The 17,917-nt window shown below is 37.7% G+C and overlaps 1 protein-coding gene across 1 annotated transcript; it reads left to right on the top strand.

The window, feature by feature from the left end:
• The first annotated feature begins 3,039 nt into the window (after positions 1–3,039).
• On the top strand, positions 3,040–12,439 carry LOC147503569 (protein-tyrosine-phosphatase IBR5-like). Its single transcript, XM_086556868.1, has 5 exons — positions 3,040–3,551; positions 4,412–4,511; positions 7,882–7,939; positions 8,009–8,115; positions 11,819–12,439. The coding sequence occupies exons 1-5, from the start codon at positions 3,312–3,314 to the stop codon at positions 12,112–12,114; spliced, it is 801 nt and encodes a 266-aa protein (XP_086412994.1). The 5' UTR covers positions 3,040–3,311; the 3' UTR covers positions 12,115–12,439.
• The last annotated feature ends 5,478 nt before the right edge of the window (positions 12,440–17,917 follow it).

The following is a 17,917-nucleotide window of genomic DNA, read 5'->3' on the forward strand; positions in this document are numbered from 1 at the left end:
GAATCAATCATTGAAAAATAAACAAAAATAAAAAACTTGAACTTGAACCCAAAACCATATCTGAAAATTTGAAACTTCTTTCTTGTGATTTACCAATTTGTAAATTGATTATTTTACATAGCATGATAAAATGAAGATGGGAGCGAGGATCTATGGTACAAAATAATAAAATATAAACTAAAAAGAATTCGAAATTAATACAAGGATGAATGATTTATCTTCTCCAAAATTCGAAAATTGAATTTGAACTATTTTTGAATAAATCTTGAGGTTATAGAACACCCCCTCCCCTGTTCATAAGTTTTAAATATGAAATACAAATGACCTGCTTTGTCCTCACCCACAATGGCTTGAAGTCTAGCTTCAAAGGGAGGTACAAAGTAGTTATAGCCATTATAAGATTCTACAGATGCCAAATAATCAGCAGCCCTATTACATTCTCGAAATACATGTGTGAATTCAACATGAAGCATCCTAGAAACTACATCTTTAATGGTAGCATGAAGATCCCAACAACACCAAGGAGCCATTTCCTTGCCCAATAAAATATGAATCGCATTCAAGGAGTCTAAAGCAACTAAGATTTGCCTTTTTTGCAATATCTCACAACCAAGTAACCCATCATAGATGGCTTTCAGTTCTTGATATAAAACTAACCTAGTACCTCCTGAACCTGAGTAAGCAAGAAGAACATCTCCATTGCAATCTCGAATGGTGCCTCCAGTTCTAGCATGATCATTTGTCACAGAGGCATCAGAATTGAGCTTGACTGTGTCTCCATCAGGCTTGATCCAGATACAATTGGTAGGAGTACTTTGTCTATAGGTAGCCATGATACCAAGTCTATCCATAAGGAGTTTAGCATCCTAATTTAGAATCATGTTTGCAAAAAGCCCCTAGAGATAAACCTTCATGGAGTTCATGAGAGAAGTACATACCAGTTGCCATGGTTATGACTTATGTTCAAATCTTCCCTGGTTACGCTCATTCCAAATGAAACTAACCGTGGCACAGGCAAATGCTTTGAGAATCTCAACTGATGATGTGTTGGATCTGGAGATTCTCATAATTTCATGTCACTCACTATTCGAGGTCGTAGTGAAAGCACTGAGACCTATATATGATTTGACTCAACTCTAGATGGAGGAGTAATGGCAATCAAAGAATTAATGATTTGAGTTCTCTCTGCTTGTATTGCACAAACAACAATTTGATGTCTGAATAACCTTCTTTTTAACCAGCCTATCTTGTGTAGGCAAACTATTTGCAAATAGTTGCCAAATAGTGAACAAATATTTGGGCATGACATGCTTGCCCCAAACCAGGTTATACCATATCACTTTCTCTCGTGAAATTCGCAAGGCTTCATAAGCTGACTTGGATGAGAAAATGCCATTAGAACTAGGAGTCCAAATAATCTTATCAACCTGTAAGAATCTATTGATAGTGGTTCCTAAGATCATGTTCTTTAGAGGCCCTTGAGGAAGGTTTAAAACGATCTCATTCCAAGATCCTGCTGTTAGAAAATAACTAACTTTTGCATCCAAAGGAACTTGCAAGTGAGTCCTGGCTTCTGCCAAATAAAAAAAAAGATTCACATAGCACTATGGATCATACCAAACATGAGTGAGTTCACCATTGGAGATGGTGTATTTGATGAACTTCTTAGCATCATCCCTAGATTTCAGGATATAGCGCCAAACCCATGAATAATCTTTTAGGATCTTGAGGTGCCAAAAATAATTATTCTTAATGTGATTTTTCCATGTCCAAGTTGTCTAGAGAGAGTTATCTTTTGAGACAAGTCTAAAATCAAGACCAAGATAAGATGCCTTGTTCCATAATCTCAAATCCATAATGCCGAGTCCTCCTTCCTTTTTTCTTAGAGCAGTTCTACCCTTACTTGTGTGATGTATACATCTTTCCATTGAAGGCCCACTCTAGAGGAATTTATTACATATTCTTGTAATCTCATTTAGGACAGAGATTGGGAGAATGAAAGTCCTAGCCCAGTAAACATGGAAAAAAGAGAGGACAGAGTGGATCAGTTCAAGTCTGCCAGCATAAGAAAGGCATCTTGATTTTCAATTTTGAATACTGCTTGTTACCTTTTCGATCAGAGGTTGACATTCCCTGATACCAAACCTGGCATAAACTAAAGGCAGTCCCAGGTAGGTGACTGGAGGTTGGACACGTTTCACCTCCATGATATTAGCTAAGAAATGACTTTCTTCAACACTCAGCCCTCCAGTGATGAGAGAAGTTTTGGAGTTGTTGATCTTAAGACCAATCATTTTAGAAAAGGTATAAAGGATCACGTTAATAGTCAGCATAGACTACATGTCTCCTCGAATTTGAACTCTTGATATTTGATCAATGTTGAAACTTGAATATTTAAAATTGATGTTAAACTCATAAGTTTGTGTTCATATCTCCCAAATTTCTACAAAAGTTAAAAGAAAATATAAACAAAATACAAAAATGTTAGAGTTAGAGTCTTGAAATTGTGCGGGTCAACGGTTTTTAACATGGTGTGGGTCGGGCGGCTTGACGGGTCGGGTTTGAGCATAGAACCTGCACCCATAGTCCGGCCGCGTAGAAACAGTGGCGGGGCGGATCTGTTTTCGGGTTAGTACGGATTTGGGTGGCGGGTGAAAACCGGGTGCCCTACCAGGTGATGGGTCAACGGTTTTTTTTTTACACTCCTACGTATAGTACACGTGTTAGTGTAATTAGGATATTATAAAAATATAGACGGACAACTATCAATTTTGAAAGAAACTGCCAATAAACAATTAATTATACGACCAAAATGCGCAAGGACTCGAGATCTGTACTACCGGGTACAGAGATCATCTCTATAACCGTGTTATCTCGCCGTTGATCCGAATCCGAGATGTGTGTATGTGCCTCGATACCTGTGTGTGTGCTCCGAGATGTGTGTGTTCTGTAGCCGGTTATAGAGGAACCGGACTCAATGCGCAAAGGCATCAGGACTATTTTACCGATATATAGTACATTAATGAGTAGCATACTACTATACTAGCAAGCAAGCAAGGTGTCCAGTTTTCCTCGTACTACAGTCGTACCATATCTAATTACCACTAAAAAGGAGAAAATCTAAGAAAACCAATCTAATAACACAGAACACTTGATTACCTCGTCATCACATATCCTTGTGTTCAGACTTCAGACTCAATAATAATAAAAAAGCTTCTCTCACTTCCCCGACACAGATCTCCTCAATATATAACCCGTACACAAACACTTGATTGATTACCAAATTTCGTAAACAAATAATCATTATTATTATGAGGAAAAGGGAGAGAGAAAATCCATGTGGTATTTGTGGACACTACCACAAATATGAAGAAGGAGAAGTTTGTGGAATTTGTGGACATCGTATGCCGGTATCTACCGAGAAACAACCTGGTGTACAGGCTAGTGCATTTCCGTCCGAAATTTTGCCTGAGTTTCTTTACTTGGGTAGTTATGATAATGCTTCTCGTGCTGAACTTCTTAAGATTCAAGGCATATCTCGTATTCTCAATGTAAGCTTTTCTTCATATTCTCAATGATTTGCAGTATATGTTCATCATAGGATATAAACAACCACGCGCATCTTTAATCTAATAAGTATATTATTCTGATACGTATAAATGTTGTTTTAGAAAGAGTTTTATAATTTCACTTGAGGCTGGAGATGCAAGTTGCACCCCAAAGTAATTGAGGGTTATTATATAGGGAGGAGGGGCTTGGATGCAGTGTGATACAATGTAAGGGCTTCTTTATAGTTGTATTGTACTTTGGAACTTGGAATTATATTCGCGGATTAAATTTCAACTAATTATTCTCAGCCATGAGATTACTTGGAGCCAAGTTAGGAACCTGTATGGTCTCTAACCCTTGGCTCTTAAGCTGAGTCTATACTCTATATAAAGACATGTTAGTCTCCATCTCTAAATACAACTTTGTGAGCATAAACTCAATAGACAGAAGAGGGAAACCGACTGGGGTTTAAGTGAGTGTTTGTCTCTCACAAGATACCATAGCATAGAAGCAAAGGAGAACATGGGTTAAATATCAAGGAAAGGAAGCAAACCATGGATCTTCTTCTTCTCTTCTACAACCTCCGATTTGGATTTGCAACTTCTGGTAATCCGATCTCCTGCTTTTGTTTTGTTTTTTTCAATCAACAAACTCGTATCTTGGATCGTAGAGTTAAGGGTGTCGGATTCAGATAGATTCCCAACTCATCTTTTATGTGGCTCATTACGTTAGAGAATATATTATATTAATCTTTTTGTTAGTTCTTTTAGCTGATTTCTTATGTCATTGTCTTCTCTTGTTTGGTCAAGAAATTTCCAGGGGAAAACCCTTTTTTACATGTTTTTCTTTTTTGAGTATGCAGACTGTACCTGCTTGTCAAAATCTCTACAGGAACTCTTTCACTTATCACTGCCTCCAAGATGAAAAGATTTTACCATTTGACGATGCAATCCAGTTTTTAGGTATAGCCTCATCTTACAAAAAACTTTATGACATAAGCTAATTACGTTTTTGTTGTAGTTGTGAATCAAATGATTAATGAGAATTTTTTTGTTAGTTGCCTATGTATTGATAACTAAAGATATTTAACATATTCATCATCTACATGTGTAACTTTTAAGTTTAGGTTCCTCTAGTAACTTCATCAGATACGCACCTTGCTCTTATAAGCAAGCAACATTGGTTTGGAAATACCGCAGCGGTAGTATAAGTAGAAGTGAAGGAAGCTAGTAAGTAATAATAACTATAGAACACTGTAGGCTGAAAAACGTATGACTTGAGAAAGTGAGATCTCATACGTAGCTAACAAGGCAGGGGACATGAACCTTACTACTTTACAAGATTAATCATAGCGTAGATTGAGTTGTTGAGGAGTAAAGCTCTTACTCTTGGACTTATCTTTTTTTTCATCGGTAAAGAGAGGTTATATTGATTATAGCTGCATCACAGTTACATTAACTCTTTAGCTAGGTGGAGACCTACCTAGATGACCAGCAGATTGAGCAAATGAAGAAGGAAGTACAGCTTAGTAAAAGAGGAATGGTTTTTGTGAAAGGGGTCTTTGAGAGAGAATGACTAAAATCACTCATGTCACTACGTTCACCTGAACTCTGCTGTGTCAGCAGCCTGACTACTCCTAGATCCACATTGTCTAAGACAAAAGTCGGCCCAGAAGACCAAAAAGAGAAAAAAGAACACAAGAAAAAACTGTAACGTACAATTTAGAACAGAAGAAATAGGAAAAAGTAAAGAAGAAAAGTCACCATAATCTAAGCCCCGTCAGGAAGTAATTACTTTAACACACTACTATTTACAGAGTACAAACCAAAACAGTTCCAACACTACCACCCAGCCTTCCTCCCCCATAATCCTTAATTCTCCTCCCACTCCTCCACCACTATTTCCTTTTCTGAACAGTTAAATGGTCAGGTTCATCACTGCCCTCATCATCGTCGTAGTCAATCTTGTTGTAGATTGAGGTTTTTATTTTATGTTCATATTACTTTTTGTACCTTGTCAAAAAGTAAAAATAGAAAAAGGGCCACGTCTGTATCTGCGGCCAAATCCACATTCACATCTAAATTCCAAAGGTCACTTGGACGTGCATGTGTCATGTTGGAGACATGTCCTAGCCGCATCCGATGCGGAGATTAGATTTTTCGCCGTGTCCATGCTAACGTAACCTGGCATCTCTTTACAGAGTGTTACTATACATCACAACCTATTCAGTTTGACAATTTATGGATGGATAGTCTTCCATGAACTTATATGTGAATAGGGAGGAGCTGCTTCTGTGCACTTAGAAGAATTCTGGAAGTAGATCTCTGAAACCATTTAGACTCCTGAAGTGATGCAGAACTTGTGTTTATGGTTAATACCTATCTCATTGATAACACAAAAAATACTTTGTTATTTCTTTTTTCTTTCTTATTAATCAATATATTTTCTCGAAAACAACCTCCCTCTTTGTTGTTTATAACGTCTAACTTTAGCAATAGTCAGATCTTGGTTTGAACGGTGCGGTCTTGAGGTGTCAGTGCTATTTACGTCCAACATATATTTTGAAGAGTAATGTTCCATATGCGTATAGTTGAATCTTCTGTGTTTAACCCTAAAGAGGCAAATCAATAATATTTTTTTCAAAATTAACCCTAAAGTGTTGGTTCTATTTGCATGCAACCTATATTCTCTAAAGTAACCTTCCGTATGTGCATAGTTGATTCTTTTGTGTCCATTCCTAAAAGGCAATTGATAGGAAGCCTATCCTCTGTAAAGTAGTGGAGGAGATCAAAGAAGAACTCTCTGGTTCGGCGAGAGCTTGTTCAAGTTTCAGGGGTGTGCTGTTTAATGCTTTGTGTGATTGGGGCTCACTTGTAACATTAGATTGGGCTAGTGTAATCCTAAGTAGGTCCTTCCAGGCGTATACCCTTGGAACATTAGATTGCCTCACAGGACAATGAGTTTTGTGATCTATATGCATCTTAATTAGAGGGGATCACGTAAATGTGTGCCTCTCTTCCTTTATATTTCTTCTTGGTTTTGCCATTATTGCATCAGAAGATGTTCTTAAAAAACGAAAAATTCTAAGTAGTTGGAAAGTGCCTCGTGCATAAGCTATCATCACTGCATATTGCTGTGTTACTTTCATCTGAAATGAATAGAAAAGTCATTTTCCAAGCTTTGGTATTAATGACCTAAGATCCTACAGGCCTGTTCTTGAGTTCTTAACAAATCCATGTATACACTTAAGAATGTCTGCAGTGTAGTAGTGTACAATAAATTTTATGTTTACATATTAAAACCTCACCAATAAGCTTCTCAGGTCACATAAACTTGTATATAAAAATAGTGGTAAGAGATAAATCCAAGCCATCTCTCTTTCAGAAACCGCCAACACCACTGCAAAATCTCAGGAAAACCTTTGGAATAGCACTACAGGTATTGTTTTTTTTTCATTTCAAGAATGATATGAGGCAAGCAGACAGGTCAACAGCACTTTATGGAGTTATCCATTTGAATTTCTGAACTGAACCAACCATAGGTAAAAAGTAGCCAAGCCCAATGCTTTCCCTAGACAGAGCCTTCTTCCCAACCCAAAAGGAGCCAAACTCAGAACAGGACCCATACTAGTTGAGTCCTCATTGACATATAGGGTTCGAGTTCATGAGGCTATGACCAGGCGTTTACGTTGGGTGATCGCCCACATGTTCACCATAGCTGTGGTTCCAGGTGGGAGAAAATTATTTTCAATGTCGACATCATTGATCAGTGAGCGACAAGACAGGGATTAATTGCTTGAAGAAAAGGAAGGCTAGTAAGCTGTTGCCAGCGGAAGTGTCATTTCAGATTGGGCTTTTGATTGCATATCTGTGTGTAGGACAACCCTTGCAAGAATCTGCTCCAAGAGATTGCATCTGTATATGTACCCCTAAAGATCATCCCCTGAAAACTTTGATCACACTGTGTCAATTTCACAACTTTATCTTTTCTTTTCTCTTTCTCCTTGTATTCTTTTATCTACTTTTTATTTTCTCTGTGGCCACTGATTTGTGTATGTTGTTGTTTGAGATTTTGTATGTTTTTTTGGGGTTTTAGTTTGTTCCTTTCTGCTGAATTGTGTGAGATGTGGGTTACATCAGATTCATTTTATCTACATTTTATTTTCTATGTGGTCACTGATTTTGGTATGTTGTTAACTTGTTATTAGGGTTTTTTTACTTTTTTATGTTTTTTGGGGGGTTGACTGTTTTTCTTTCTGCTGAATCATGTCAAATGTGGGTTACATCTGATTTCTTGCTTAGGAATGACTGTAATCAATCAATTTTTTCGTAGAGCAATGTGAAAAGGACAAGGCTCGTGTTCTAGTGCACTGCATGTCAGGAAAAAATAGGTTAGTTGCTGCTATAGCCGTAATTCTTTTTCTTATGTGCTATAAGTATGACGATATAATCATTCACAGGTCTCCAGCCATTGTTATTGCATACTTGATGAAATGCAAAGGATGGAGGCTTCCACAAAGTTACCAATGGGTGAAAGATCGGAGGCCTTCTGTTGAGCTGTCTCAAGGTCTGTGCACTCCTTCTACACATTTGTGTTCACACACAGTTTCGTTGCCCCTTCTCAATTGATGATTTATGGAACAGTTGAGAGGAAAAAGTGCTCACTTTATAATTAAGTAAATCTAACATTCCAAATGCACAGATAAAAGTTTGGCCAAAAAAGAAAATAAAATGCACAGATAAAAGTATACTATAGTGGTCTGGGGGAGCATGCTTCGATTCACGAATAGCACTTAGAGCATAGAGCCATAAAAGCATGTCTAGTTAGAGACAAGTACATCTACTTCCACATCAGAAGCTAAAAACTCTCCGTTATTTACTATTAGCTCACCTTCAGGTGTTCCAATTTATAAATGGTGTCAATTACGTTGTAGGATGAGTACCAAGGTTCATGTCGACTTGAAATAGATTTAGCTATTTTAGATTTCATCGTGGTCAGTGGTGCAAATATCTCCAGGCCGTCAATCCACAAGCCTGAACATAAATTCTTCTACTCTGGGCTTTGCCCTTCAATGGGTCGCTCAACGTATACATATATACATATTAGAAACCGAGTGACCTATTGCTTGTCGAATATACCATCTTGCTAGTGCTTGTTTGTAAACGTGTATTTTCACCCTATAGACTTAATCCTCTGTGGTCATGGTACTAGTTCCTGCACATCGTTCTTTTGGCAAAGCACGCATCTCTTATGCCTATAAATGCTTTGCGCTCAGGAATGGCTACATGCTTCTTTTACACTTTCACGAATGGGTTGGATGAAAGTCTTACAATGCAATGAGAATAAATTATGGTAGAAGACAAACTGAGATATAGGAGGTCTAGTACAACTAAGTTTCTCTCTGCTCAAAGCAATACCATCAGTATTTGAATGCGGAGAGGGGTTACTAGTACGGTAGTACATAGACTTGGGTTCGTTCAAGGTGAATGTATTGTCCTTGTTTTGGTTGGCATGGATTTCTTTAGTTGTTCGGCATGTAGATTTCTTAGCTCTTAGTGCATGGGTCTGGAATAGTATGAGACTTAGTATCATAGGCAATGTGAGGAAGTGGAGTAACTGGGTGTTAGATCAACAGTATTTTGGTGAGACCACTCCCTTTGAATAAGACTGTGGTCAGGACTCAGGAGCCAATTGAAAAGGTTGATCCTCAAAAAAGGTTACACCCATACCATGGTCGCGTACCCGAACTATACCAATTGTGCCCATCTGAGACTTAAGAGTCCAAGGAAAGCACAGTTTTTTTTATGAATGAATTTGATATAGAACATTAGTCAAGTCTGTCAGTGTCATAGGTGTGCGCCTATGTTTCCTCTACATGTTATGGGCGTGAGCCCCTTAGTTGAGTCCAAGTCTATGGTTCGAGTCCATTAGTTAGTTGGACACATGTCGTGTTCCTATTGGTTTATGTTTTCTAGGTTTACTTTAAATAACGGGCTTGTAGTTAGGGTTTCAGTAGTTGTGTTTATGTGTGTGATTTGTGATTGAGAGATTCAATAAAAGAGTGATTTTTAGGTCGTCTTTTAATTGTGTTTCAATTAAAGTGTAGATTCAATTAAACTGAAGCTTCCGCCAGTAAGATCTATATTAGAATTTGTTTCTTGTTTACGGACAAAACAAGAAGTCCCACAAATCATTGGGTGGAATAAGGAAAAGAGGATGATCAGAACAAACTTCAATATGTGTTTTAAATTCTAAAGAGTGTGATTGATAAGAGGTACAGTGGAGCATTCTTCCCAATCAAAAGAGCTATTGCCGTTTGTAATAGATGCTTTCAGCCAATCTTTTTGTTGGTGAATCACAAAATTCAGATCACCATCCATAAATTATGTTTCCCATTATCGTTCCACATTACTTTGATTTTCTTCCAATATTAATATGCACCACGGGATGTAAAATGTGGTAGACACACATCGTATGGTTTCATCAAATGCCCCCCCAGATACATTTAATGAAGTCATGAAGAAAGGCCAATATCAAAAACCAAATATAGAAGTAATAAGGGAATAACCTTAAACATCAGAGTGCCAAAAAAAAAAAAAAACAGTCTAAGACAACTTTAAGAGCATGCAGAGAAAATGAAGCTTAGTAGCGTACAGCCTTACAGTCTATCACTAGAAATTAGACAATGATTGGCTACAAGCAGAGAAGACAAATTTGTAAGTATAAAAAGTGTTTAAGATGATGTGATGGAGGATTAGATAGTGGCAGGGGTTCTCACAAGATGGTTGGAGAACCTGAAATCGAAGTTACCGAAGTTGGTGTACATGGGTAATATATACTTGAATATTACTTTGGAACAATTAGTATCCTCTGTACTTGCTTAGGTATGTGTAGGGCTGTCAATCGATAACCCATAACCGATCCGAACCAAACCGATAAAAAACGGTTTGGGTTTTGGTAATTTGATTTTTCCTCTACTGACCCGAAACCGAACCGAACCGAACCGATAAGATATTGGTTTGGTTTCGGGTTTGCCCTCCACCAAACCGATATGAACCCGAACCGATAAGATAACATTTTAATACTATTTATGATTAATTTTGTAAATGTTTATCAATTGTGTGGTTGAAATTAATTAATTTAATTTAGGATTTAATTGATTTTATAGTTTTCAGTTCGGGTTCGGTTTGCAATATATCTTATCGGTTCAGTTCGGTTTCGGATGAAATGTAATATTATCGGTTCGGTTCGGTTTCGGGTTCCCAATTTTCTTATCGATTCGGGTTCAGATTTTCTAGAACCCGACCCAAACCGATCCATTGACAGTCCTAGGTATGTGTAGGTGTTAATTTCTTCTTAATGCAACTCAACATACAGCAGTCCATGCTTTTGGCATCTGGCAACAAATAAGGTTCCCTTCTAAAATATGTAATGTTATTGAAGTGGTAGGTACCAAGAGGTTGTTGCTTTGAGTCCAATCCGTTGCTGGTGCTGACAGGGACAGTTGTGGTTTGTGTTTGACCCCAGCATGTGTTTTTGCCTCTCATTAGAAACAGGGTCCCTTTAGTATACACAATTGTGCCTTTCGCCATCAACAAGGGCTGTCGGAGTAAAGTAGCGGTGAAACATGTGTGTACTGGATTTAATGTCATTGTTGTAGTGTTTTGACCTTTGTGACTGGTTGAGGGATTGGCTAACTTAGCAGGTTGTACACTTGAGATATTTGGTTCTGTTAAGCCTGACTATCATGGTGTGGGGAGTAGGACCAGTCGTCAAAACTGAAATGCAGTATTTTCAGCTGCTGCGTACTGTTAATCAACTTAACTTTGGCACGAGCCTGGTAGCCAAAAATGAGAATATTTTCTGTATATGTTGTTCATTTTTTGGAACTCTAATTTCTAGAAAGGTTGCTAGTATTTGAGCAATTCTGACATACTGGTCTGTGGGGCCAATCCATAGTGGGATATACATGTGATGTCCTGTGCTCATTTACTTTGATTTGCCATCCTTATGAAATTGCTAATCTGAGGCGAACTAATAAAACCATAGCAAATGTTCCTCTTTTTCGTCTCCTACTGACTCGATCATGAATGTGCATAGAGGATTCAGTCGCCTAGACTGTTTAGCGTTTGGTTGATGTTAGTATGATCTATTGTATCATTGGTGTTGGCTATTGTGTTACAACTTACTACTACTGTTGTTTGAAGCATATAAATCATGTTTTAAGCATTGCGTGATCCCTTAATGTTTCTTTCTTCGTGATTTGTAGCTGTGCATGAGCAGTTGCAGGTGTGTGAGCAGAAGATATTTGGACCAATCAATAACAGCCCAATGCCCACTGTCTTCCCTGTCTCTGGCACGGCATTATCAGGTCCTGGGCACCCAACAACGAATAACAACGTCCCTCCTTTCATTTGTCCTGCTGCCATCTCCATTTTCGATCGCAGCACTGTGAACATTCCATCTCATGAATTTACTTTTGGAGCTGGTGAGGACGGGAAGAACGTAAACCCTTTGGGCATAACCCCATCAAATGCAAATGATACCATGATGGATGGCTCTTGAGTTTTTTAGGCCATTTAGCATGAGGAACCATAGAAGAGAAGTTAGAATCTTGGTTCTAAAGAATTTTTTCGAAGTTAGAGCCATCAGGTTCAAGTTGCATGTGTCAGGATTTGAGTACTGGGCATTGCACACTTTCAAGAGTTCATGGTCAAGAATAGAAACTTCTCACTCTCTTATATTCCTTTCCTATTCAAGTTCATGTAACTAGAGGGTTTCTCTTTTAAGCTTTCTTATCCCGATTTTGATAATTGTTTCATGCCATAGCACAAAGATCCCTGTAGCACATTTGCTATAGTTTAATGTCAATACGGATTTTGAATAATCATCTTAAGTCCTTTTCAATGCTTGCATGTATATGTAAAATTTTGCGTTTCTTCTGAAGATTTTGTAGTTATTGTTTTCTCGGGGATCCCTTCTGTTTTGCGCCACTTTGACGACTTTTATAGTCACCAGAATGATCAGAAAGTATTTGCTCAAATGCCAGGTTAATGAAAATTGTGGAAGCATCCCCATGTGAGCTAGGGTGCGCAGGGCTGTCCACCACACATTTTAAAATTTTTGATTGAGTGTTTAAGTTTTGAGGAAAAGGAACAGTGAACAATAACTAAGGGTAAAAGCGTCAATGCGATAAGTGAGGGTAAAAACGTCAATGCGATAAGTGAGGGTAAAAACGTAAATGTTCCGTCTTCTCTAAACAAAAAAGAGTTGTGCTTTAATGGCAGAAACCAAAAAGTCGGAAAAGAGACAAAAAAGAGCTATGCTTGAATCGTTTGAGGTCGGACTAATAAGTTTGAGGTCGGATCATACCTCATTTCAATAAACTGAATTCACTTATCAAAAAAAAAAAACAAAAATAGTATGATATATGAGGTCGAATGATATATCTAACTGATATCTAATGGCAAGTAGACTACAATGTCATTTGTTGTTAGATACTTAATTATATGTTATATCTAGTAGTTTAATAGTAGTATGCTATATATAGTAATTTAATCGTAGTATGTTATATCTAGTAGTTTAATAGTGTTATGCTACATTTAGTAATTTAATATGAGTATGCTACATATAGTAGTTTAATAGGAGTATGCTATAAGCAAAATGAATAGTTAAGGGTAAGAAAGTAGCAACACATCTTCTCTCTCTCTAACATTTAGAATGGCGCGAACTAAACTTTTCCCTCTCACTAAAATCCGTTCAACTTGAGAACTCTTGCCTCCATTTCTCGTAGTGTTCTTTGATCTTCAACAATTATAAGTATGAGATTAGTTGATTTCTTTTTTAGCTCCTTCTCTTTTTCATGTCTAGGTAAAATTTCACAATTGAATGGTGTATGATTTAATGTCAAATGAAGTTGACATTGAAATTTTCCAAAGTGGTATATGGTTTGAGCACCATTGTTATTTGGTTCTGACCATTATACTGTTCAAGCATTTATGTGTTTTTCTTTTACTATTACCACTGTGATTACTTCGTAGAGTAAGAAAACGAGTGAATATGCGCTAAAAGTGCACTTGTTTCATGTAGCAATCCGATGATGAATCACTTCTCTGATGATGAAGAAGATTGGCTTGAAATTCATGTTTTGATAGTTTTACGTATGACGATAGTGATTTTGTGGATGTCACATCTATGGGGGAGGGTAAAAATGTTGAAATTCATGAGAACAATGATAGAGACAGTGACGGGTGTGAGGCTAGTAGAGTTTTCGAAGCAGACAAAGCAACATTCTATTCATTGTAGTTCAAGACGACTGAGGAGGCTTTCGCAATTTACAATCAATATGCAAAGTTAGTTCGTAAAGATACTTATAGAATGCGTACAGATGGTGTTCGTGTTAAGCGGAGATTTCTATGCTCAGCTGCTAGTGAACGAAATGTAAACAGGGTGACACCCAGAAAATGCGACATCGAATCCAAAGAGTCGAAGGCCATCAGTAGGTTTAAATGTAAAGCCTGCTTTGAAGTTGGTTATGATTTTGAATCAAATTTGTGGGTTGTGAAGGATTTTATTGGGGAACACACACATCCACTTGTACCAGATCCGAGCTCGATGTTCTTAAAATCACATAGAAATGTAAGTGAAGAAGATTTGAAATTTGCTACGAGCCTAGTTGATGTTGGTATTCGTAAATGCAAGGTGATAAATGTTTTTGTACATAGGGCTGGAGGTTTCTCAAGTGTTGGTTTTTTGAAGAAAGACTTGTATAATCATATGGGGCTTGATAGGAGAAATCGATGTATTGATGGTGACGCCAACACACTCCTGGCTTTCGTGGATAACAAGGTGAAGGGAGATCCCTTATTTCATTACAATTATAACTTAAATGAGGGTGGGCAGCTGGTTAGACTGTTTTAGGCAGATTCCACCTCACGTGCGGACTACAGTTGCTTTGGAGATGTATTGTTGTTTGATTCAACATACAAGAGCAACCAGTACATGATGCCAATTGTTGTGTTTGCTGGAGTGAACAACCATCGACAAATAGTAGTGTTTGGTTTTGCATTGTTGACGGGTGAGTGTGTGGAGTCTTACAAGTGGGTATTGAAATCTCTAGTTGGCGCGATATATGGCAAACACCCTAAGTCAATGATCACTGATGGTGACCCGGCGATGCGCGAGGCTGTGAGATCTACTCTCCCAAATTCGAAACACCGCTTGTGCTGTTGACACATTATGAAAAATTGCCTAAAAAATATCCACATCCTTGGATTTTCAAAAGATTTATGTTCTATTATGTTTATGAAGTGCTCGTCCAATGAGTTCGAAGAAAGGTGGGAAACACTTGTGAAGAAATTCCAAGTCAGTAATAACAAATGGGTGAACATGATATACAAGAAAAAAGAGATGTGGGCAAAATCATATCTCCATGGTGAGTTCTTTGCCGGTTGCAGAAGCACCCAACGTTGTGAGAGTATAAACTCCGTAATCCGGCTTCAAGTGAAAGTTGGAATGCAGTTGTTTGAGCTGTTTGGAAAAATGAAAGTGGTAGTTGCAAATATCCGTCACCGAGAGCACGAGAAAGAGGTGATGACGAATGGAACCAAACCAGTCCTTCATACCCACTTGAATGATTATGCAAATCAGGCTGCATCTATATATACGCGAGCTGCTTTTGATTGTTTTAAGAAGCAATTAAAGGACGAAGTGATGTACACTGCAGACAATAAAAAAGATGTGGATGACAATATTCGTGTGTACACCATGAGTCGCCATTTGAATAGGCAAAAAAGGTCGACTGTGAGATACAATGTTGTATTGCAGGATGCTAGTTGTTCATGTGGGCTATTTGAGTCGTCTAGATTTCCATGTAGACATATCATTTCAGTTTAAAAACATGAGGACGTTGGTGTGATACCTCAGGGCTGCTTTTTAAGGAGATGGACACGGGATGCTAAATCGGTTGTTCGATTAAGAGAACCCAACTTTTCTGACCAAGCGGCCTCTGTTATACGTTTCAGTGATCTTACAACCAAATGTAGGCAGATATGTTCGTGGGCCTCCCAAACAGCGAAAAGCATTGAAGCTTTCAAAGTGTTTTTAGTTTCTTTCTCTACAAAGAACCGAACTCCATCTGCTTCTGAAGGCAGTCGACATGCTCCTTTTGAGATGCCTAATAGTCCAACGAAAAATCCAATAACCGATGAGACTTCACCAGCTTATGAAGGCAGCCCACGTGTTCCTTTTGAGATGCCTTTTACTCCGCCTAAAACCACACATCGGCAATCGGTTAATGATCCCCTACATGTAAAATCCAAAGGCCGACCGCAAAATCCTAGCAGACTTCAAGGTCACAATGAGACGAATAAGAATAAGTGTGGCCATTGTGGTGTGACAGGTCACACAAAACCCACATGCCCACTCTTGCATCCGAAAGACGGAGGTAAGTTTTATTTACCTTTGCGATTTTTTCTTTGGTATGGTCCCAACTTTGTAATGTCTATATTTCCAATTGTATCTTTTGATTAGTTGTTGATTCTACTTTATTTTGGCAACATTTTTGTTGTGTTTCACTATTTTATAGGTCCAAGTATTAACCGCAACTATGTTGAACGCACTGCTCGAGTTGCCGACCTACGTGAGGAAGATGACGAGTTGAATAGAGATACAGGGTGTAAGTTGAAAGTTTGATGTTATAAAATTAATTTCCGTATAGACCTGTGGATAACAGTTGGCATTGATAAGAGTGTCCGTTTATCTTTTACCTACATCAAAATATATTGCTACAAGGTGTGGGAAGTCATAATAACATGCATGCATGTATATCTCACTTTTAGTTTTAGAAATTTCCTTTTGGAGCACATAACATTTTATTTCTTTGGGTTATAAGTAAGTAAATGTTGTTTGTTTCGTGGCCTTAGTGAGATTTGATAAAGGAACACCAGGATCTCGAAGGTACAAGTGTAGCAACTGCCAATCTACGGAGCACACAAAGCCTAGGTGTCCACATCCGCATAAACACAATGGTGAGCAAGGTACGACACATGTTTTGGTTTCACACTTGTTTAACTTAGATGGGGATGACGTTATAGTGTAAACTTAGATTGTATGGTTCGCGCAACTCTTTTATTTTGATTTTCTGTTGAACTTACAGGAAGAAGTGGTGGTGATGTTCCTAATGGTGAAGTTATTGGTCATGTTCCTAGTGGTGATGTTCCAGGTTATGATATTGGGTACAACACTCCTATAAATTCAATGTTGAGAATTTTTGTAGTGAGGATGGGAGGGTGTTTTTCCGCATGACAGATATTTGATGTAAGGGAAAGAGATGTGTAATTGAACAATGTAGAGTAATTTTGTTGTTAGAAGCAGTTGTTCCTAAGCTTCTCATAAGATTTAGCGATTGGTGTAATAGTTAGAGCAATTGTTACAACGGTATTTATTTTGGCTTCAGGAATCGAATAGATATTGTGATTTTGCAGTTCAGGAAGAGTTCACTAATGTTGGAACTTGTCAGTCCATGAGTCTTTTGAAATGATAAAATGTCTTCATATCACACTTTATGTGGTATAATTTGTAATATGATACTCTATATGACATATTTCAGTGTTAACTATTATGAAAGCGGTTCTCAGTATGATACTTTATGTGGCATATCTCAGTGTGTTAAAGTTGAGTTTGGGCCTAAAGCCCATAATTCAAATGTCAAACCACATTTAGCCTTGTTCTTTTCTCTTTCTTTCTTCTCTATCAACAATAAAAACATCAAACTCTAAACTTCCGACAACAGTTAAATGGTAGAACCAAACTCCAAACTTCAAACAACCTAAAAATACAGAGCTTGCAAATCACTACAGAAAATGAAGAAGAAAACGACTAACAGTAAAAAACCATCAAGGGCGAAAGCAGCACCTATGAAAACAGTTGATACATCAAAGAAGAGAAAAAACGAGAAAAATGTGCATTTAGAGTCAATGGGGAGGGGGAGCAAAAAACGATGCCCGGGAGAGAAGGTCAAAGACAATTTTAAGCTTGTTGTTAATTTATGGATTTTTAAGCATAAGCATTTGAGTTTTTTGAGGTTGGATTTTTTAGAGGAATGTAATGCTATTAAATGATTGAATTTGAATAAATTCTATTATATTACTTATTTCCATTTATAATCTACAGGAAATACAGTTAGCAACTAAGAAGAGGGAAGGGAAGGAAGTGGTAGTTCAGAGAGTAGATGAAGATAACAAGAACAAGAAGGAAGAGAAGGTAGTGGATGAAGATAAGAAAGAAATGAAATTTTATCCTTTTCGCTCAAGCTTGTTACCAATTTTTTATCTTGCCAATAAACTCCGTGAGTCAAAAGTTGGTGTTG

Source organism: Coptis chinensis, chromosome 4 (genome assembly GCF_015680905.1).
Source record: "Coptis chinensis isolate HL-2020 chromosome 4, ASM1568090v1, whole genome shotgun sequence".
NCBI lineage: Eukaryota > Viridiplantae > Streptophyta > Magnoliopsida > Ranunculales > Ranunculaceae > Coptis > Coptis chinensis.